General features: G+C 36.3%; 1 protein-coding gene across 1 annotated transcript in view; it reads left to right on the top strand.

Moving 5' to 3' along the window:
- Window positions 1-2,920: 2,920 nt before the first annotated feature.
- Window positions 2,921-21,965, top strand: part of ABI2 (abl-interactor 2) — a gene marked incomplete at its 3' end in the record, with an annotated part of 31,672 nt that continues 12,627 nt past the window's right edge. The window contains exons 1-3 of the mRNA XM_009572464.1: window positions 2,921-3,076; window positions 11,415-11,591; window positions 15,377-15,394. Coding sequence (XP_009570759.1) covers window positions 3,014-3,076; window positions 11,415-11,591; window positions 15,377-15,394 — 258 coding nt within the window. The remainder of the gene's footprint in view (window positions 3,077-11,414; window positions 11,592-15,376; window positions 15,395-21,965) is intronic.

Raw genomic sequence — 21,965 nt, 5'->3', positions numbered from 1 at the left:
ATTTGATGTCCATTGAGAGTACACATGGGGAGCTTGTTACATAGGAGCATATGATAAGATACCATCTCTGGAAATCTACTTTCCAAATTAAAAGTTGGATTTCCAGCTAAACATAACTTACCATTTCAAGTTAAATTTTAACTGACATGTATTTTTACATCTCCACAGGGGAACTTTAGATTTGCTCTAAGTATTCCAGACTGTTTTTCCTAGTCATTGTGTGAGACCCAGGTTTTCATCTCTTGAAAGTTTTTAGGGTAAATTTGATTGTTTTAAAATGCTGTCATTAATTAATTTTTTGTTGTTGTTGTGAAATGGCTTGACAATAGTAGGTTCAAATAATCATTTTAATTTGAAAATTCAACACATTCTGCATCTTTCAGTATACAGGGAGAAAGTTCAAACTTCAGTTTTGCTGTGCAAGCATGAGTGCAGTTTGCTTCAGAGAACTTTGGGCTCTGTATAAAGGCATGCAGAGCAAATCATAGTAGTTCAGGTTATTGGCCAAATACACAAACTAGACCTCTCAATCAAAAGGGGTTTTGTGCTAATAACATTCCAAATGTGTTTATAGGATTGTTGTTTTATGAAATTTTTAATGTGTTTGAACATTGAGAAGCCAGTTCCTTGTTGGTTTGAACTGTTGTGAATGGGGGTGACTTGAATTTAGCTATTAGGTTACATCAGTGGAAGGGCTAGCTCTGAACACATATTCGTATTTGTGCTTCTTTAAGTGGTAAAACCATAGCAGAGGCTCTTAACTTCTAAAATGGTAGATTGTTTTCCTTTTGTTCTTTGGCTATTAATGAAAAAATACTGTGTTTGCTGGCTTTTGCTCAGCTATTCTGGATGTACATTGTGCTAATGTAAATCAGCAGTTTCTGCTTCTATAAATAGACTTTGTCAGCAGCTGCAGAGCGAAACTGGCAAGCTTCTGGTCATTTTTGTTATTGCCATTCAGAAATTATTTGAATAGCTGTGAAGGTGTCCCGTGGTATGTATGCCTGCTGTAGTGGTATTTGCAGACTGAGCTGAGGTTATGAGTAGGGAGAGGGAAAGAAAGAGTGCATTTATAAGCGAGCAGTGTGAGAGTAGAGGCAGAGAGCTCTGTATTCCTTCATTTGGGAGTCCTTAAGCTGAGTTTGGAGCTCTTTTGTATAAAAGACGTGCTATCCAGCTGGCTAAAAGTCATGAGTTCTTAAATGAGGTCTGGGGATAGCATTTATCTAACTTCTTTATAGATGGATATAAGGCAGCCTTTACAAGCGTGCTCTGTTGGGGAACATCATCATACTGTACCCTGGGAAGCTGTCTCCTAAAATTTTCGGTTCCTTCTGCTGCATGGGAAAGAAATAGCCAGGCAAGAATGCTTACCTTGTACAGCATTCCTCCCTTCCTGCACCATTGTGGGAGCTCCTGTATGGCTGAACAGCAATTGCTGCTATCCTCCTTTCTAGAAGCAGACTAGGAGGTGGTACCGGTGTGGCCTGCAAGAAGAAGGCACGCTAACAGGCCAACCAAGTTACCATTGCTGTTTGTGGGCACAGGAGAGGTTGCCAGGAAAGAAAAAGTATTGAATATCTTTCATGTGAGCGTTTAATTGAAGTCCTGTATCTGTGTTTACATGTGTGTGTGTTTTTTTTTTTTTCTTGAAAGTTAGCAATCTTCTTTTAAGAGTCCTACTACAAGGTCTCAGGAAATATCTTGGGCTGTAAGAAATATTTTCCTGAAACAGAGATATGCTTACTAGCAGTGTTTGCCAAAGTACATGTAATAAAATGGATGGTAGATTCAGTTTGTACTGGAAGATATAGAATGACTTTATATTCCCCCTCTAATAAAAGCACATTTCTTGAATCTTGATACCCAACCTCTGTGAATAATATGTAAAGGAAAAGAAATTATGAAACACAGTGTTATCATGACAGGTGGGAGTAGAGAACATTTGTCAACTGCTGCTTTAAAAACAGCACCATCAGCCTGTGAGGTGGCTAAAGTGAAATTCAGTGTATTCCAAAGCCTTGGAAACTGGAAAGTTTCTTAGTATCTTAATTGTATGTTTTACCAGTGCTTTAATCTGTATTCTTTGTGCTGAATTAGATCTTAGTGTTGTTAACTATTATTCAAGGAGAAACACAGAACCCTGACGACTAGACTCTTAGCTTATTATTTTTAATGTTGTTTGAAATGTGTGTATGTTTTTTATGTTTTTAAACTTCTCATGGATGTTTCCTGGCTTGATAGCCTAAATATTTTATTTGCTCTACTACTAGAAAAATGGATCATACTAATTCTTCATAGAAGAAAATACTGACAATGTGAAAAAGCACAAAACATGTTTAAAAAGAAAACATAGACTTGTTATTTTAAAAAATGATTCCTCTCACGTTTTATTCAGCTACCATTTTAAGGGAATAATTATAGTTCATTCCCTATGAACGACCATTTTTTGGCATTAATGAGGTCTAAATAATTGGGATAGGTGAGGAATATGGTATTTGGCAGATCCTTGCAGGCTGTTATGAGATCTAGTTGAAGTACAAAGTTTAGAAGAACTAAATAGTTCTAAATAGTATGAAGTTTAGAAGAACTAAAGAATAAGTATCTCAGAGTGCTTTTGAAGTTTATTTCTAAAATGCAGTATAAAAAGTTGCACTTTTAAGTATTTCAGGAAAAGATGAGCATGTTGTATACTAGCTTAATTCCTTTTATAAAGTATAGAAACTCTTAAAATACAAAGTTAGTATCTTTTGTGGAATGAATGGAAAGGAGGAAAAATGGTAACTTTGATGTAAAATTAGTTTGACTTGTATAATTCTTTGTCCTTTAAAGACAGGCAAAAAGAGTTCATTCCAAGAATCTTTGTGTGAGACACTTTACTAAATAAACCTTTTATTTCTGCTTTTAGTCAGCAGACAAGCAGCGAGCCCTGGAAGAAACCAAAGCCTACACAACCCAGTCATTAGCAAGCGTAGCCTATCTGATCAACACTTTGGCCAACAATGTTCTCCAAATGCTGGATATCCAGGCATCCCAACTTCGACGCATGGAATCTTCAATCAACCATATTTCGCAAGTGAGACTTTTTTCCTGACTTTTTTTTTTTTTGCTCTTTGTTCTTGAAATTACACAGCAAGTAAAACTCTCACCTGACATTTTGTGAATGAGAAAAATAGTCGCATTTAAAACAGAAGGATGCATCTCTTCCCGTATTAATTCTGGGAATGGGTCTCATTATGTGATTGTATATCTGTGTTAATGTGAGCATTTTACATAGGATAAGAGATTAAATATATTCTTGGCCAGTTTATTGTTTGGAGGGGGGTCCATTCTGCATAAGTGAAAAGCGCAGAAAAATTGCTAATGGAAAAATCAGAATGTTATGTTAAGGGATAGATTAAGCTTTCCAACTCCTATTTGGTGACTTACTGTACTTGGTATTTATTGGCTGCAGGCACTTAAAATTAAAAGAAAGAAATATGAAATGGGTGGTGAAAAACAATATTTGTCATGTTTTTACTTTTCCTGTTGCTGTAATACTGGCATCTAATGACAAAAGCATAGATGACAAAAATAGTTTGCTCCTGGCTTTTCTTAATAAAATGTACTTTGCAACAGTACGTTTTATTGCATGCAACTGACATGAATAGAAGGCAAAATTAATGTTTTGTGTATGGCTGCAGAACTCCTGCAATTGTTTGCAGTTTTTTTGAGCAGCAATAAACTAAGCTACTATTATCAGGAACCCATGTCCCATCACCACACTGATGTGAGAATTTTGGCTGCCAGAATGGGCTAAGGGTGGATGATAAATCTATTGGAGGTTTACATGCCAATGATGGATTAAAAGAGAAATTAAGAGCAATGATACAGCACTTTCTGTTTTTCTGTTACTGGAGAGTTGATTGGCATCCTTACTGAATATTTTGTGTCTTATTTGACCAATACATTTTGGCTGCTAGGGTTTCTTGATCTCTGTGTGATAATGACATAAATTAAAATAAAGACTATTGTGGTATTTAGAAAGACATTTGAAAGTAGGAGCTGTGTAAGGTAGGAAATGAGCAGATTGAGCTGATCTGTTAACTTGCTGGTGCTGAAAGGGTTGCTAAGCTAGCAGAGATTTGAATCAGCAAAAGAAGTGAATAATTTTATGCTAGCTTAATGGGCTGAATTGGCTCACTGAGGGGTCAGATGAATTCCAAAGCAGGTGCAAAGGAAGGGGTGGGGAGGATTTTCCCTTCTGGTGGTAGTACGCTATTAGATTGCCTCAGTTATCTCATACAACTGCATCCTCAAAAATAACCTGAGAAGTTTGATTTCTTCTGCTACATGCTTCTTGTTAATCCATGGACAAGTCAATTCTTTTTTTTTCCCAGAAAATGTCACAAATTGCTCTGTGTGTGTGTGTGTGCATGTATATGTGCTATATATGTGTGTATATGCCTCTGTGTGCGTATACGTGTGTGTGTGTGCTTGTGTGTGTATGTATGTGCTTCCTGACAGGCTAGTGCCAGCTGACAAGTATTTCAACTATTTGAGAGCCTGACGCAAAAGACAGTATATGAATAAAAATATTCAGAGTTCACTGGATTTTGCATTTTATAGATGTGGAAAGTTCATTTTGTCACACAGTTTCTGTAAAGTAGCTTTTGGGGAAAGGGCCATAGCATTTTAAATTTTTGCTTTTGAGAAGCTGAGATTTATGCAGATTGAGATGTGAGGTTAGATTGTCTTTGGCGTTTATACAAAATGGCTAGTTATTTAAAATGGAGCACTAAATTACCAGTGCCCAACACCTAATGAAGATGTATCTGCCAAAACTCATAGGCTGCACTTCACTTGAACAACCAAAAAAAAGTTTTGTTGTTTTTTTTAAATATAGCTGTGAAATTGAAAATTGAGTTTTGTTTTTGTTTGGGTTTTTTTTTGAGTCTGTATCATCCATATGTAGGATGCTCCCCAAATCTTCATGGAAGAAATGATATCAGAGGAGCAGACAGTATTTGAAATTTGGATATTACATATACGAAGTGTGTTGATCCAAGGAACTTTATTAAGTTGAATTCAATATGTTCGGAAGTGGCTTCATCCCATGATACCGATGTTGTAGATGGTTGTATTATCTGTCTTAATTTCAGTGGTTATTTTTCTTTAAAAAAAGAATTTATTTTGTCACAGTTTCTGTGTAATAAATAGTTTCTTTTCAGGAAATTTGATTATACTTCTCCTGGAACAAGCCTAATCTGCAGAAGACTTCCTCGGTCTTTTTTATGTTGGGTGTAAAGTTTAGTGGACTGTTTCTAGTACCACTTAAAATGCCTCATTGCCAAATTATGATTTCAGTCAGTCTGACTTGAAATGATGTCAGTAACGTAGAACAGAAAACAGGCTGGTAATTACCATCTGCTCGCAGTGCATTATTGCATTAATGCTTTGGTCAGTAGGTATTGATATTAAAGTTTAGAAAACACTAATGCAAATTATGATATCTGGATGGATAATCCTGCTTTTAATTCTGATTTGGAAGTCCACATATTCTCCAAAGAAGGGAGCAAAATCATTTGGCTCTTAGTAAGAAAACTTTTTCAAAAGTGCTTGTTTTGTTCAAGTGTAGCTGCAACTGGAAGAGATGTGATTAACTTTAGAAGATAAAATATTCTAGTTCTCTGTTCATTGATAGAACGCCAATTTATATAACTTTCTGTGTTTCCTTCTAAATGCCAACTTAATCACAGAGCTGAAAAGGAAGCTGATAATCATTTGTGGTTTTTCAGGTTATATATAGGTCCTGAATAAGGAAATTGTTACTGTTGAAACTATTTTTATGCAACTGATTAAATCCTATTGGTTTAAAATTTAGGATTACTTTGATTTGGTCTGAAAACTGATGAATCTATTCTTATTTGCCTTCCTGAACCTTGTCCAGAACTAGATGATATACAGTGTTTCATATTTGGCTGAAAATTTGAATCCTAAATACAGATCATCTGTATAAATATTTATACTTGTTAAAAAAACCGTGCTAAAGTTTTCAAGTTAGCGGACTCTGTGAAATGTTGCTAATGTCCAAATTCTTTAAATTAATCTGACAGATTTTCAGGTTTTAATATTTGTATGATGAGAAGTATTTTTTCAGGTTTAGTTATAGAATACTCTTAGTTAGCAGGGTCATCTTTAAAACTCGAGTCTGCTGCTACTTATATGAACAAGCATATTATCACAAAGATGAGTGATAGTGATGAGTTATCTCCAGTGGCAATGCATGATGGAGAAATCTGCTTCATCCTTTTCTTAGAATCTGACTCCCATGATATTGGCCGTGAGAATAGGTGTTGAATAGACTGCAGACTTGAAGTTCTCTGTAGTCAGCATGTGTTGCTTAGCTGAACTGTAGCAACATGTGTGAGCTGGTTGGTCTCTGCAGGGAAGTTCACTTGGACCTTCCATTGATAAGTCAGTAAAGGCTTGCAACCATTTTCAGTTGTCTTATTCTTGCAAGTTACAAGAATAGCCAAACTCTTTCAAAAATGCAAGTCTAATTTTCCACAGTATATATTAGCCGTTTATGGAGCAAGTAGCTTTTCAGCATTTTTGTATCATTATGACCTCTTACTTTGTGTATAAATTACATACAACTTGAGTTGAGACAATTAATGCCACACTTCTAACATGTCAAAATTGAGAAGTTACTTATTTTAAAGTAATAATCCAATTTTCAAGGTAACTTGTAATTAGTTTGTTTAAATTCTATCAGATTAGATTTAAAAAAAAAAAAAGCCCAGCAACACTATATTTAAGCAACATTTTCTTCTAAGATTTTTTTAAACTAAATTTTAAAAGCCAAGACTAACAGACTGACAATAAATTGTTAAATTTAAATTAGAATGTTTTGAGAAGAGGAAGAAATCAAGGCTTCTGGAGACTTGTATTTCTGAAATTTCACTACAGTTTAGACTTTCAAAGTGCTGTCGTGGTTTAACTCCAGCCAGCAACTAAACATCACACAGCTGCTTGCTCACTCCCCCTCCCCGCACCCCCCCGTCCCCCAGCAGGATAGGGGAGAGAATCAGAAGGGTAAAAGTGAGAAAAGTTGTGGGTTGAGATAAAAACAGTTTAATAATTGAAATATAATAATAATCATCATCATAATAAAGATAAATTGTAATGAAAAGGAAGATAACAGAGAGGGAGAAATAAAACCCAAGAAAGAGAAGTGAATTCATTCACTACTTCCCATCGGCAGGCAGGTGTTCAGCCACCTCCAGGAAAGCAGGGCTCCATCACGCGTAACGGTTACTTGGGAAGGCAAACGCCATCACTCCAAACATCCCTCCTTCCTCCCCCAGCTTTACATGCTGAGCATGACGTCATATGGTATGACCCCTTTGGTCATTTGGGGTCAGCTGTCCTGGCTGTCTCCCCTCCCAACTTCTTGTGCCCCCCCAGCCTCCTCGCTGGTGGGGTGGGGTGAGGAGCAGAAAAGGCTTTGACTCTGTGTAAGCCCTGCTCAGCGGGAACGAAAACATCCCTGTGTTATCAACACTGCTTCCAGCACAAATCCAAAACATAGCCCCATCCTAGCTGCTATGAAGAAAATTAACTCTATCCCAGCCAAAACCAGCACAAGTGCTAACATAATGCTTCAAGAAATTTCACTTACAAGTAGAAGAGAGTATTTCTCAAAATTCTGAGTTCAGTGACTTTAAAGTGAGGTGGTAAATAGTGTTAACTTTGGAATCCCAGAAGTGATTTAGTGTTTTTTCTATTTTAGTCTTTACAGATCTTGAGGCTGTTTTTATTGAATTCAGTATGGAAACTTAATGTTTTAAAATGGCCAGAAAATTCCTAATAGAAAAAAATGCAGTGGTTTATACTGTTTTTCCCCTTAAGCTATCCCTTGCCTTATTGCAGGCATCTTGGAAAGCATAAGAAAAGATGATAGTAATAAGCCTAACCTCTAATAAACTGTCATTTAAAAGCCTTTGCCAAAGGTAATAGAGCTGTGGGGGAAAAATGCGTAATAATGCTGTCAGGAGTGTGAAATTTCTTGTTAGAAAACAGTGTTTTAAGTTATAGAAGGGCACAGTGTATCCCATCTGCTTTTCCTGACAGACTTTCCAAGCCAGGTGTTTTGTTAGTCCAGCTCTAACCCAAAAAACTTCTCAATAGAAGTTTCTAAACTGCTGAATAAACATTCTGCAAGCATTCTCCTGTCTCACTTAAGGGATTTATGCTGGTACTGGAGGCAATAATTACCTGTGTGTTGAGGATAAATGTTTTAATTTTCTTTAGTAGAAGGTTAATCTTTGTTACTTTCTCTACTAATCAAATACCTCAATATTCCTTTCTGCCGTTTCATAGGTGTCTTAAGATCTTACGACTCCAGTAGTCTACTAAGCAAGAAAATGAAAATTTTGAAAAACCTGCCAGCAAAACGCTTTTCAATACAATTTTAGGAGTGTGTACCAGAATTAGGTGCCGTTTTTATACTCTTAGTCATTCCCTAGTTATTCAAGGTAAAAGAGATGTTCTGAATCATCATGCAAAAGAGAATTCCCAACAGATGAACATCAGGTTTTAATTAGGTTTTATGCATTTTATTGTTCGTAACTGTAGTCATGCCTCACTGATCACCATAGTCCTTAAGGAAACTCACAACTCCTATGAATAATTAAAAAGCCATGCTTTTCATTCATGGAAACAAGTTTCCACAGTGCCAAGATACCATCACTACAATAACATGTGCATTAAATATCTGTACTCACATTGTATTTATAGATAATTGCATAAGAAAATACTAGAACAACATCTTCAGAGTTGCAGAGGTCAAGCACTTGAAATGCAGAGAAAGGAAGAAATCATCTTGCCAACACTGTGCTAATTACTTTACTTTCTTTCTGATTTGTAGATCGAAATTAAGGCTCTGAGAGTGTAGCGTCCAAGGCATAAACTAGTTTTGAATGACCAGATTCAGACCCATAAGATTTTGATGTTTCAGTACATTTGAAACATCATGGAGCATTTGAGGTGCAGCTGCTGTTGCAGCTGAGGTTGTTTAACATTCTCGCAAATGGTATCAGAGGCCTGTGAGACAAAGAACATACAAGAGTCAGTGTAATGTTTCTGCAGTTCTCTAGTGACATGTCTAGATCATAGATGAAGTCTGAGATAATCATAGAGATTGAATTCTTCAGTAGTATTAAACATGAGACTGTCCTCCAAGTTGTTGCAATCACATACTATTGGCTTACCAAGAAAGTATGTGCTTTCTAACTCCTCAACACATGAGGTGAGGATTCTGTAGACAACCTCTTTGATATGACTGCTACTTGTTCCAGAACTTCTCCTTCCACTATGCTGCAAAAGCAAAGGTCTGGCACAGAGAAGGGATAAAAACCTGTGAAGGAAGATAAAATATTGAATCTTACCCTGATGCAGAAAGGTGCACTTTTGGTACTCTGGCCTGGAACATGTTTCTGTGCTCTGTTTGCACTGGTGCTTGTACAGTCAATAATATCATAACAGCTGTTAAGATCTGATCTGCACTATTGTATTGGGTGATGGTATATAGACCTGGTCATCACAGGGAGCTTCAGGAAGGACTTTGGCAAAATTGGTTGGAGAGTGGTTTAGTTTTTAAGTAGTCATAGAAATATCTGTGTTTCTATTAAGCTCGTATGAACCGTGAATTTCTGCAGAGTTTATATATTGGCCAAATCTGAGTGGGTTTTTGTGAACGTGATGGAGGATGTGTCCCAGATAGTTTAACCACCCCTATTAAATTTCAAGTCATTGCTCAATGAACTCAAGCTTTTCAAAGAGAGAGTTGCCAACATATTTTGACCTTGAATAATCTATTTTTCTGTAGCTTTGTTTTAAGAAATAGCTGTGCAGCTTTAGTAAAAACCCTCCAGTTCTAGGCAGGTGGTACTAGAGGTGGCAGAAAGGTACGTGACAAAGTTGTATTCAGTGCTTAATTGTAGCAAAGTTGCAGGATCTTGAAAATACGTTGCTGGAAAATACTATGTAATCTTGATAGATAGTAATTTAAGCTTCCGTATAATGCCCCTGGTAAATTCTTCTCTGGAAAGAATGTGAATAAACAACTTCTTGGAAGTGTTGGGTTTTTGTTTTTTTTTTTAAATTTTATAGTTTTAAAGGTTATGATGATTGCACAAGGTAATGCAGGGTCCATTTTGCTTGTTTTGCTATCAGTAGCACAAACAAAAGGGTAAAACCGTGTAAGCAACCCCACTGCTCCAATCTCTGCCCACAGAAAAATAAAATTTAAAAAATGTGTGTTATGAAAATGAGTTCTCATTTGTACCTGTTCCTTAGTTGCTACAGAGCCTGTCTCCTAACTTTAAGAAGTCTTTCTGGTATCATTCATAATCACTAAAGTGGTAACAAGAAATCCTATGAATGTTTAGAAATCCTAATGGTGGTGATTCTGGCTGTTTTCTTACCTTTTTTTTTTATCCTGTAGTTAAAATGTTTGTTCACAACTCTGGCAAATTTCTTATAAGGAAAGCTGTTTTGTGAGCAAGGAATGATGCAAGCAACTCCGTGCACCATGATTTAAGAGATTTTGTTTTCCTGGAAGTTCTAGATAGACTTTTTGGTAACTTTTTCCTAGTCTTTTTACCAAACAAGATTCAAGTACATGTTTTTAGGCAGTGAATTTTCAGCAGGGCTTTGTCTTACGCTAGAGATTCTCCTGTAGTACTCATTGTAATATGTGGAGGGAAGGATTTTCAGTGTTGGCCTTAGGCATTCTAAGTAAAGGCACTGGGCTTAACCACTGGCTTCATTGTGGATAAATTGGTACTGAGCACGTTCTAAAATCTATTCATTGCTTTGTGATGAGTGATTTGTAATGACTGAAATACCTTGTCAATTTGTCTGAGTGAAATTTTATTCTGTCATATGACTACCAGTCCTAGTTTAGCAAACTGTTTTACAGTGTAAGAAAACCTGCTTATGGTTTGTTTTTCAGGTCAAGTTAAGGTTTGGGAAGGTATCCTTACACTTCATCTAGTTGGAGACTACTTCAAAGACAAGCTCAGAGAGCAATTGTAAAATTAAAAAGGATAATTGAAAGAATCATATAAAACAGTGTCAATAAATTAATGGGAACTACTAAGAAGGGAAAGGAGAAGAAATTTTGCTGAACTGTAAAGAATGAGAGTAACAGAAAGCCCAAAGAACCCATGGCTATTAGTGTGGATTTAGAGGTGGCAAGTTCAACAGTAAATTGAACAAAGATGATGTAATCAAGTGTATGTAGTGATATGTTTAGCACAGTACACAGAGAACTTCGAAACGTTGGAACTGATTCTTTTTCTTTTTTTAATACTGACTCTGTATTCAAATGCATACCACTGTTAGTAAATACACTGCGTCTTTTGTAGACGGTGGACATTCACAAAGAGAAAGTTGCTAGAAGAGAAATTGGTATCTTGACTACAAACAAAAACACCTCAAGAACTCACAAAATCATTGCACCAGCTAACTTGGAGCGACCAGTTCGCTACATCAGGAAACCTATTGATTATACAATTCTAGATGATATTGGACATGGAGTGAAGGTAGGTGATATTGTTAAAACAGCCAAACTGCAAATACGTTGTCTTTGTATATTTTCAAAATAACCTGATGCTTTTCATAGTAATATACCAGTTTCTCCTTGCCTGGCCAATGTGTCTATAAACACAAGAGAAGTCCTGTCCAATTTGCAGTTGCCCCTTCCTGTTCCCTTGCCCCAGTGTTTCTAAATCTTGCAAACCCACTGAATCTTATTTCTGAAGATATTTGGGACTATGGGTCTCACCTTTTAAAATGCTTCCGAATACCAAGTTGTGTGATGCTGCTATTACTGTTTGAATCAGTTGCCAGGGATATACCTGGGGACTGAAAGGCTAATGACCGTCACTTTTCTGCCTGAATTAGCATCGCAAAGTATGATCCAGCTGTAGTTGCCGCTGATTTACTTTGAAGCTCACCCAAAGAAAGGGTTTGCATAAGAAGTATTATGTGCTCCCTTTTCTTCTTTCTGTCAGAGTCAGTTATACCCCTATCCTGTGATGTGTTTTGTTAAAGTGAGCTCTCTACAACTTCTGTGCCTGTGGGGTTTCAGAATGGGAATATTGCTGCCAAGTTTGAAGCCAGCTGGTTCTCCCTTTTAAGATAAGGAAAAAAGGAGGCATTTCAGGGCAAAGATCAGACCGAGACACAACTGGTGGCTCTTGTATGCAGGTGTTAGATCACTGTACGCAACAGTATCATGTGTGAGATTAGATACGCATTTTTTAAAAGCATGTCCTGAATGTAAACACAGTCTCAGCAGGTGTGAGCTCATTGTTAACTTGTGCTGCCAGGAAAACAAATACGGAAATGAGAACACTGACAGTGTTAAAGTTCCAGGAGAAGAAAGGTAAATAACACAAAGCGGTGTCATTTTTACATGACAAATTAACAAATCTGTAAACCTCCTCGTAGCAGTAAGGTGAGGTGCTTCTTCCAGTCAAAGTACACCAGAATTTCTTTTGCTTGACACCTAACTGCATTAGGTTATCTATGTTGTTCAGTTTGAACTGTCTGTTTGGATACTCGTTTAAATGGCAATAGGTTGTTTAACCAAACTCTTAAAATTCAAATTCTGAACAGTGCTATTTAAATATCTTTCCCAAGCAATTCTACTCAAGGTCTTCTCAACATCCTGTTCGTTAACAGAAAGCCTTTTTTCCCCATTTCTTACCAAAAAAGTCAACCTCAGTTTGTAACCCTGAACAGATATAAAAAAGACAAGTGACTCTTTAAGCTAGATTTGGAAAACCAAACCAAACAAAAAAACCCCAGCATCAATAGCTACAGTTTTGACCAGGAAATTATTATCAGTCTTGTGTTAAAATCTACTGCCAATTGGTACAAATTTTGAATTTATGCAGGTCAGCAGAACTCCTTCTGGATATGGATGGAGCATATTAACCTGTAGGATTACTGTTGCTAATATTTTAATGATCATTTTTGTTTTAATGAGATTATTTTAAAACTCATTAAAGAATAGTTTTTAATTGCTCTGCAGCACAATCTTACTTAGCACTGACTCTAAACCATTATAATTGGTATCCCACTTACCTCAATGTAGCAGAATCATACTCCCTGTGATGCAATGAATTACGTTCTTCTGAAAGAACGTAGTTCATCAAATGGATGATGACTCAAATGTGTATTTGCATCCATTTGTTATGCTTGTGATATGCTTGAAACATCTTACAAATTATATTTAATATGTACTATATTTATCTAAACAATGAAAAAGTATTGTGTACTTGTGAAACAATAAGCAGAGAACTTGACATCATGCTATCCTTAACATAAAGATCCATAGATCTGTTCCAATCAGGTTAATCCTGTGTTCAGCACAGAAGAAAGAACCACTCCCTTGCTGATGGGGAGAAAGTGGCCAGTTGTGCTTATGAATCTGTTGGTTTTGTTCTGCGTGAGTAACTACAGATTAGTTTACTAGATCTGTGGCTGGAGAACGAAGAGAAAAAAAGAAAAAGCATAGGAGCTTTAAATTTGCCTGTTTATAGCTCTATATTGCTTGAGCTGTGGCATTCTTCCCTTTAGTTTTGGATAAATAGCATTAAAGTTCCAGTTAGCATCAGGGTGCCTCAGTCTGCATTCTTTGTCCTCTTTCTGCTTTTTCTGCTTAGGGCTTCCCCTCTAGTACTTGGACCAGAATAAAGCATTGTCAGGACAATCAGAGAGCTAATGCAGCAAGCATTCATTGCAACCCCTGAGAAAGATGGCAAACCGGACAGAGAATAATACAGGTGAAAAAGGGAGCATCCTTGGCCAAGAAATCCAGTATGCCATGTTGAGAGAAGTAGCATAGGCACTTGAGCACCCATTTCCTTCCATTCAGAAATTCAAAGCATCAGTGGATACCATCTTCAGGAAAAAATGCTCTACAATATGGTTTCTTAATAGGTGAGAGAGAATTTAAGTGCCACTATATCATTCCAGCAGTCCCTCCTCGTCGTCCCTCCCTGAGGCTACAACGCTGCAAAAATCTAAAGAACCTTTTGTCTGAAAGAGACTTGCTTTCAGTTTTTTCTTTTGAGTTACAAAGTCTTCCAATCTGTTCTTCCCTCCAAAGACTTCTCTAGTCAAGGGGATGGAAAAAAAAAGTTTGATCCATTCAAAGTGGTCTGTATTAAGGCACTGTAATTATCAGGCAGTGCTGCTGAGGAAAAGGTCTCAGCTCATGGACCGTCTAATGTAACTGGCCACTCTGTCTGGCCAGTACAGGGGGACCTGGTTTTCCAGTTTAGCTCTGTGAAGCAGAGACCGTTTTGGTTAATAAATCCATGGAACTTTAAACTCAAAGACAGGAGATTTTCTAGTAAATCAGTTCATGTTTCTTTTTTAATACATTAGGGTCTATTTATGATCTAAGTGGATGAAATGGAGTAGTCACTCTGGATGCTCCACTGTTGAGATTCTGCATATTTAATGTTCGGTGTTACAAAAAGTGTAAGAAATGTAATGATACGTTTAGATTAGCTGAACTGAAAACAGATCAAATGATATTCAAATGGAAGGACTAGTATTTTTGAAAAAAATATTATGAGAAAAGAAGATACATGGTATTGTGCCAGTAAGATGTAGGACTTAATGTCAAAAAGCTAGTACTTAGGCTTTAAAATAAGATTTCACTGTTGGTTAATGTCGTAATATATAGTTTAGAAAATACTGGTATGTGGTGCAGTATCCATATAGAGTGCTGTACTTCTTACAAGACGTAATGATTTGCTCTTGATCTTTGATCAAGAGATATCTCAGGGCATCAGGTTAAGAGTTAAATAACAGCATTGTCTAGGAAAGAACATACGTTAGCTTAATATTTTAGAGGCTTTTGTTTCAGCTAGTTGTAAATATGCTAATGCATGTAACAATTTAAATGAGCTCAGGATATTGGTAAGGCTATTCTTTGGCAGCTCAAATAAATTAATCTCTGAAGTTAATCCATCTAGATCTCATGATCCATTTTGAAAGAAGCTGACTTTTTGTTAGCACTGTAAGAACTTGAATAAACAGTGTACAAGCATTTAAGCATTAATTTTAAGGTGTTAGTCTAAAGGCTTTGTGGTCAATGTATATTAAAAGTTTCAGCTTGAAAATCTTTTGTTCATGACACATTCTGCTTTAACCACTCTTTCTATGATCTACTGATACATTATTTTGTTAATGCCGAATGCTTAACTTTTTTCTTTCTTTTTCCTTTCTCTTCATATCCTGAAGTTCCAACTAACCTTTCAATGCTTTTTTTCCTTACCTCTTTTATTTGCTCCATTTATGCATTAAGTGGTTGCTTAGATTTAAGGTAAGAAACCCCAGGGCTGGATTTCCATTCTTATTCTTCTGAGACTATTACACACGGGGAGATGATCAACGTGAATGTTACTGATTGTTTAAAACAACACTCGCTCTCCCTCCTGTGTTTCAGACCTTCTGTTGAATGATTTCATTGCAGATAAACATTTTGTGATATAAATTGATCTGTTTATATAAGGAAGCTAACACAGTTCATTTTAAAAGCTTTGTGGCAAAATATTGACTGCCTTCAGCATATCTACCAGATCATTTACAAGAGAGGAATGTTGTGCTAACCTTGTGTAGACAAAAAGATACAGTGAATAGATAGCAACTGAATATAAGCCTCCCCCTGTGTAATATTCTTTTTATCCTATATACGGTGTAAGTTATGATTTGATTGGGATTAATGTTTCAGTGTGAGATTGCTCAGATAATGGGCTCCAAAGGTGTGTAACAAATTCAAATCTGTATATTATTTTTTAAAGTTGCAGTATCCTTAATTTTTTCAGAAACTGCTAGCACTATTTAAATACTGAGAGGCACTCATATATGGAAATTTTCACAAATTTGATAGTTGTGTGAAATATTTAATAACCCTTAAACAACAAGCTAAGTAATTTATTTAGTAGAATATTAAATGAATAGTGTATCAAAGAACTCAAACTGAAGCATGTCAAATTCTCAAGGATCTTGAAGAGATTTAAACGTTAGTAGCCTTAGTGGCTGCAGAAGTAGCAATAAAAAGCATCAAATCAATTAGACAAGCAGTTAAGTGAAGTGCATGATACTGTGTTGGAGTTCATAGCACATTAATTAATAGATAGGTTATAGCCTTTATTGAGTATTGTGATATCATCATCCTCCTGAAGTGCAACTGATTTGGGGAAAGAGGGAATGAAAGGTTTTTAGTAGCAGCCACCACAGTTTTAAAGAGGGAACTGTATTTTGGAACATAAAATACTAATATGTAGTATGAGTATATTAGTTAAATGAAGTTCCAAGTTGAAGTGAGATATTTTTCATGACTAAGTATTTTCCATGACTGGAAAAAGCTAAAAGAAAATCCTGCACATTCCTGAAAAAATTGCCTGTAAAAACTGAGTATTACTGTAGATATCCCAATGATGTCCCTATGGAATTGGCCAGATGGTACTTCTAGTAAGGCATTTAAGTGTATGTAGCACATCTGATCGCAATGGAAACTGTTTAATAAATGAGAGATTTCTCGCATGTCATTTGAAATTTATTTTTACATAAGTGTGTGAGGTACAGTATTTCAAGTCATGTAGTGTTTAAATGCTTTTTATTTGAGAATTGAAAACTGTATCTCCTCCCTGGTTCTTTCTACCTATCCACACAAAATGGATACTTCTAATGCTGAATATGCCTTATTCTGGGTACAGTTCATATTGGATGATGGTTTTCTCAGTGATATTAAAAAAACAATTTGCAAACTCAGTTTTCTTTGTTGCTCTCTGCAGTTGCAGTTACAAACAAGTAATGACGATCCAAAAATTTTTTTTTAAATTGTATAATTATGGATTATGTGTGAACTGCCATATCTGTGCATCATCTGCAGTGGTGATAAGAGTCTCTTCAGCTTTTCAGAGAAAAATATTTTTTTCTATTTATAGGTTTGGAGTGAAAATAACATTTTTTGTTATAACACCAGTTAAAATATTTCTTTATTTTTACTAGAGTGAACCTGATCAGAAATTTGATTTGTGAAATCACAATATGTCAATCAACTTCTCATTGCCAAAATATGAGGGTTTAAAAAAAATAAGGAAAACGGCAAAAAGCAGCACAGCAGCTCTCAGTGGACATAAGTTATTCTTTAAGTCTCACTATAGTCACTGTGCATCAACCTGAAAGAAGAAAACTAAAAGGCTGCTGCTAACCCTGGTTCCGTGTGAAATAATAATTTTACTTCACTTACGAGAGATTGGATATGAAGTGTTTAGCCTGCATTTATTTTTCATGGCTGCAAAGAAACCTTAGTCTTAGCTAACAGTTACAATATTAAACTGACTGACTGTAGCAGGGCTAACTGTGCTTGTGTCTGGGTAGCTTAATTTTAAATTTTAAACAGATTTTGAAGAAAATTCCAATTACAAGTCAGAGGAGTATCTGTAGCATTTCCTGTCAGCAAATCAATTGAAAATGACATTGTTTAGGCCTTTTTGTATTTACCAAACTTGGTTCTTCAATTACTTTACATAGGTGGATGTGGTAAAAACAAGTAAACTCACTTGCTGAAGCTTCTCCTTGTGGTCATTTGCCAAGACAGGGTTGAAATTTGGACATTTCACTTCCATATCAACTGGTTAATCAACTGACAAATATATGGCTTAATTAGACATGCAGAGTAAGTATTCGAGTGGCTAAGCACAGCCTGGAAAGGAATTTAGTTTGAGGTAGCAGATGATGGGCCAAAAATCTGTTCATCCTCTCTGTAGCGTTAACAAGATGAAGCAAGGCGTGAGAAGGTAGTTTTCATTCAGCCTTAGGTTGTTTTTGCTGGAGTCAGGTATAAAATTGCTCAAGAAGGTTGGGTAGCTGCTTGAAGTTTCTGAATATAATCCATGGAACATCACCGATGGGACACTTTTTCTTGTTAGATTTTGGGCAAAAGATGATTCCTTTGACATCCTGAAAGTTCTAGAAAATCCGATGTGACCATAAAGTATCACTTAAAAATTTCTGGGCTGAGTCCAACTTTGGCTTTAGAAAGCAGCTCCTCCTGAGGTTTGATTGTGTGGAATGTCTGGTATTCAGGATTTTTGGAAAAAAAAAACCCCACTTTGTTTTGGTAATTGAACTGATAATGAGATGTTCTTCAAAAGAGTAAAAATGTGGATTGAAATCTTTGTTGCAGGTAAGTGCCTTACAGCTGTGTAAATACACGGTGCATTGGTGCAAGTAGTTTTTGCATATCTGATGACCAGCTCTTATATCTGACCAACTATGTATTTCTGCACTTCTTACTCGGTGAATTTTTTTGTTCATGAAAACATTCCCAAGAACTGAACTGAATGAACTGCAGGATTTCTCAGTTTTAACCAGTTTATTTCACTACAAATTTCTTACACAGTGGAGTGCTAAAGAAGCTCAATCTGTTAAATGTTTATAAAAATGTAACTATGAAGGAAACTCAGTCATATGTAGGACCATAAGAAGGTGATTTAATCACTGGGATCTGTGGAAAAACTAGTTGCCAAAAATAGAAATTGTGCAAATGAGTCTTAATTATTCAAAAAATTAAACTTAAAATGATCATTTTCTAAGGGCTCTAGTCAGTCCCGTATCATGTCTTGAAGTCATCAGATGTTACCTTTCTAAAACTGACACTGTAGCTCAATATAGAAAATATTGGATGAAATACTATCGTACCCTTTTTAAACAGAATGGTCCATAGTGGTCCATTTCTTTACAATTCGTTTTATGGCTGTTACTGTGGAGCTGGATCTCAGAGCATCCTCCAGGATGTTTACTTACCAAAGATCTGCTTATTTTAAGTTGTTTATGTGGTTTCTTCCTCAGTAAAACTTTCAATTCCAGCTCCAGTGCTGACAGAGTTGCAGCTTTGGTAAAAGACTTTTTCTTCTGTAGTGCAGGTGCTTGCTAATTCACGTATAAGCTTCTGCAAGGTATCCAGTAAAAAAAATGCTTATCCAAGATCTCCCTAGAATTATTTGGTGTTCTTCCATGTAACTTCAGTTGGTAATATTTTCTACTTTTTTGCTCCTGTGGGAAGAGGCAAAAAAAGAATTGGAGAAACCCCTGCCTGCATTCTGCATAGAGCCTGTGCACTACTTGTCTGTTTACAGGGTTGTCTTCCTGCTTTTAGAACAGTCAGCTGGGTTTTTTTTTGTTCTGAGCTTTGTGCCCAAATCATTACTGCCTCTCTTAATTTTTTCTTTTTTTAGCACAGTGGTTAGCTGTTTTGGCAGTTGTGAGCAAAGGCAGAGATACTCCTTTGTATTTTTGGTTGCAGGCTCTGTTTTGCTACACAGTTTCCTAAAAGAATTTGCAAGCTCTTAACTACAAACCAACCACAGATCTGTGGGGTCCCACAGCCTCAGTCAAACCAACCACCAACAGGCAGATGCATTCCTCTGCTTTCACCCTCTAATTAAACCAGTTGCATCTGGGTGGTTCCAGCTGTGCGGAGCTAGGGGAAATGTCATCAGAAACAGTGCAACTTCTGGCAAATTCCAACTTACTCCAGAAAACGGATTTTTGAAACTTGACAGTAAATGCAAATGTGACCTTGAGTTCTAGTGGTTGCTTCGTATTTTAGAAGTTTGTAAGAGGGATGTGTATGGATGAGGATTTGTGTATGGAGACTATCTTTACAACCGTATGTGCAAAATGGAAAATGCAATAGAGTGAAGTTTTGCAAGAGGGGGGCATTAATAGCTTTCCTCTTTTTTTTTTTTCCTTTTTTTTTTCCCCCCTCCTAGTAGAAGTCATCATAGAAGGGGACAGTTGGAAATGTTACAATGTTTGTATCTCAACGGAAGTTGCAACTTGTATAGTTTTAAATTTTCTTTTTTTTTTCTTTCCTCAAGGCAGTCTGTAACCTTTTTTAGTGTCTTGCATGATATTGTTTCCACAGATCTGTCCATTTTGATCAGAACTGTTGGAATAATTTTATATTCTTCATTTCTCTTCTGTGATTGTTTGGCCATAAGTCAAAGGGAAGTTAACTCAGATAGGGTTGTTTAACTTACAGTAGCTAATCTTAAAGCCATCAATCCTGTCAGATTTGAAGACAGCCTTGTAAACTTTAATTGCTTGCTCTTTCAACATTTTGATTTCAGTGCTGAAAAGTCATTTCCAAGAGCCTGAAACTAAGCTTACTGTCAGTGCATTTCCCCATCTTTCAGTTCAGTCTTTCTTAAGAACGGCTTCTTTGTGACTAAAGTTTTTTGGCTAAAAAAGGATCACTTTTTCTTTGGCCGCATTTTCTAAAGCTTTTTTCCCATCCTACGTCAAGGATATGTTTATTCGCAGTATTAATGAAAGTAACTAGCAGTCACTGGAGTTCTGCGTTAGTCAGGCAAGTATTACTTCCACTTCTTACTGTATACTGTGTGATGTCACTGCATCCTCCACCTCTACTGTCCTTTCTTTTCATGTAGCTCTAGCTCAGTGGAAGGCTAAAACTTCATTTTTGTTCCTGCAGTGATTGTATACAAATAAGAAGATTCTTTATGGTTAAACATATGGAATTTTATGTTAACTGTAAAGTGATAACTAGTGGTTACATCATCTGGTCAGAAACAATAGTGTAGCCAGTTAAAACACCTAAATGGACTATTCAGGGGCACACAGATTGGACCAAGTTTGCTGTCATCTAAAGACATCCAAAACCCCTGCCCCACTAGGCTTAATGGGCTGTTTGAAATATAGCAAGTGACAATGCAGTGAGTGTTTAATTAAGGTGGGTTTTTTCTGGGGTTTTTTGTGGTTTTTTGGACAACTCAAATAGGTGGGTGAAACAGGTGCTTTAATGAAAGAGGAAATACAGGAGGTGCTGCAACTTTAAAAAAAAAAATCAGATATTGTGCTATTTCTTAATGTTCCGTGTATAGAATAAAATATACTTCATTTTACATTTTCCCTCTTCCCTTCAAGTAGTTGTAGTTCAGTGCTTACCTCGTCCCTCACTTGAATTAACTTTAGATTTCTTGTTGCTTAGAGTTGGCTTAAAGGACTTTATAATGCCGTGCAAAAGAATTTTGTCTTAAATTGACATACATTACAAAGTACTCTTGCATGACTAAATCCAAATATCTGGTTTTGAATCTGACAAAAAAAACCTTCCAATGCTTGGTTTTCATTTCCTCCCAGCAGATTGAAAATGTGGTAGCACTGGGATTATTTAAGAGCCAGGGAATCAAGTTTCAGTGGATTAAAATACATTACTCTCTACACTGTTCTCAATTTTTTTCAATTCACAAATCTAAACGTTGCCAGGGTTTTAAGCGAGTTGTTACAGTCAAATTTTAAAGGAGTAATTTGCCTTTAATGATGTTTGCAAATACCCTTAATGCCTTGATCACCGTGCCTTTTTTATATGGGAGGTGGGGGCAGTAGGCAAGACTTACGTTTTGGAAATAAGAAACACTGTGAAATGGAGCATGACAGGAACAACAGAAAAAGGGATGTAAGCATACTTATTTAGGTTTGTTGAATATCTCTGTGTCTAAGCAATAGTTTGAGCATTCATAAATCCAAGCTGTTTAACAGAGACTGGTAAGAAGACCATGTACTGATTCCTGTAAGGGTGCATGCATTGAGAGAATTATGCTTGACTGGCAGTATACAGATAAGCAAAATGCCTGCATTGGTGACAATTGTTTCTTGTTCCTAGATTGATCAATCAGTCAGGAATGTAGATGAGTTTTTTAAAGAAGTTAGAGTAAATTCTTTTATATAAAAGTTACTTCATTAGTATTTTAACCTGAAAGAGGGGGAGGGGACAACTGCAATCACATCACATCACTGCTAAATATTTTTCTCCCTGTCCATTTATTTATCAATTCTTAGAGATTTCATTGCTACACATT

The sequence above is a fragment of the Fulmarus glacialis genome, unplaced genomic scaffold (assembly GCF_000690835.1).
Source record: "Fulmarus glacialis isolate BGI_N327 unplaced genomic scaffold, ASM69083v1 scaffold11042, whole genome shotgun sequence".
NCBI classification, from domain to species: Eukaryota; Metazoa; Chordata; class Aves; order Procellariiformes; family Procellariidae; genus Fulmarus; species Fulmarus glacialis.
The sequence above is the reverse complement of the archived record's forward strand: the minus strand, read 5'-3'. Positions and strand labels throughout refer to the sequence as shown.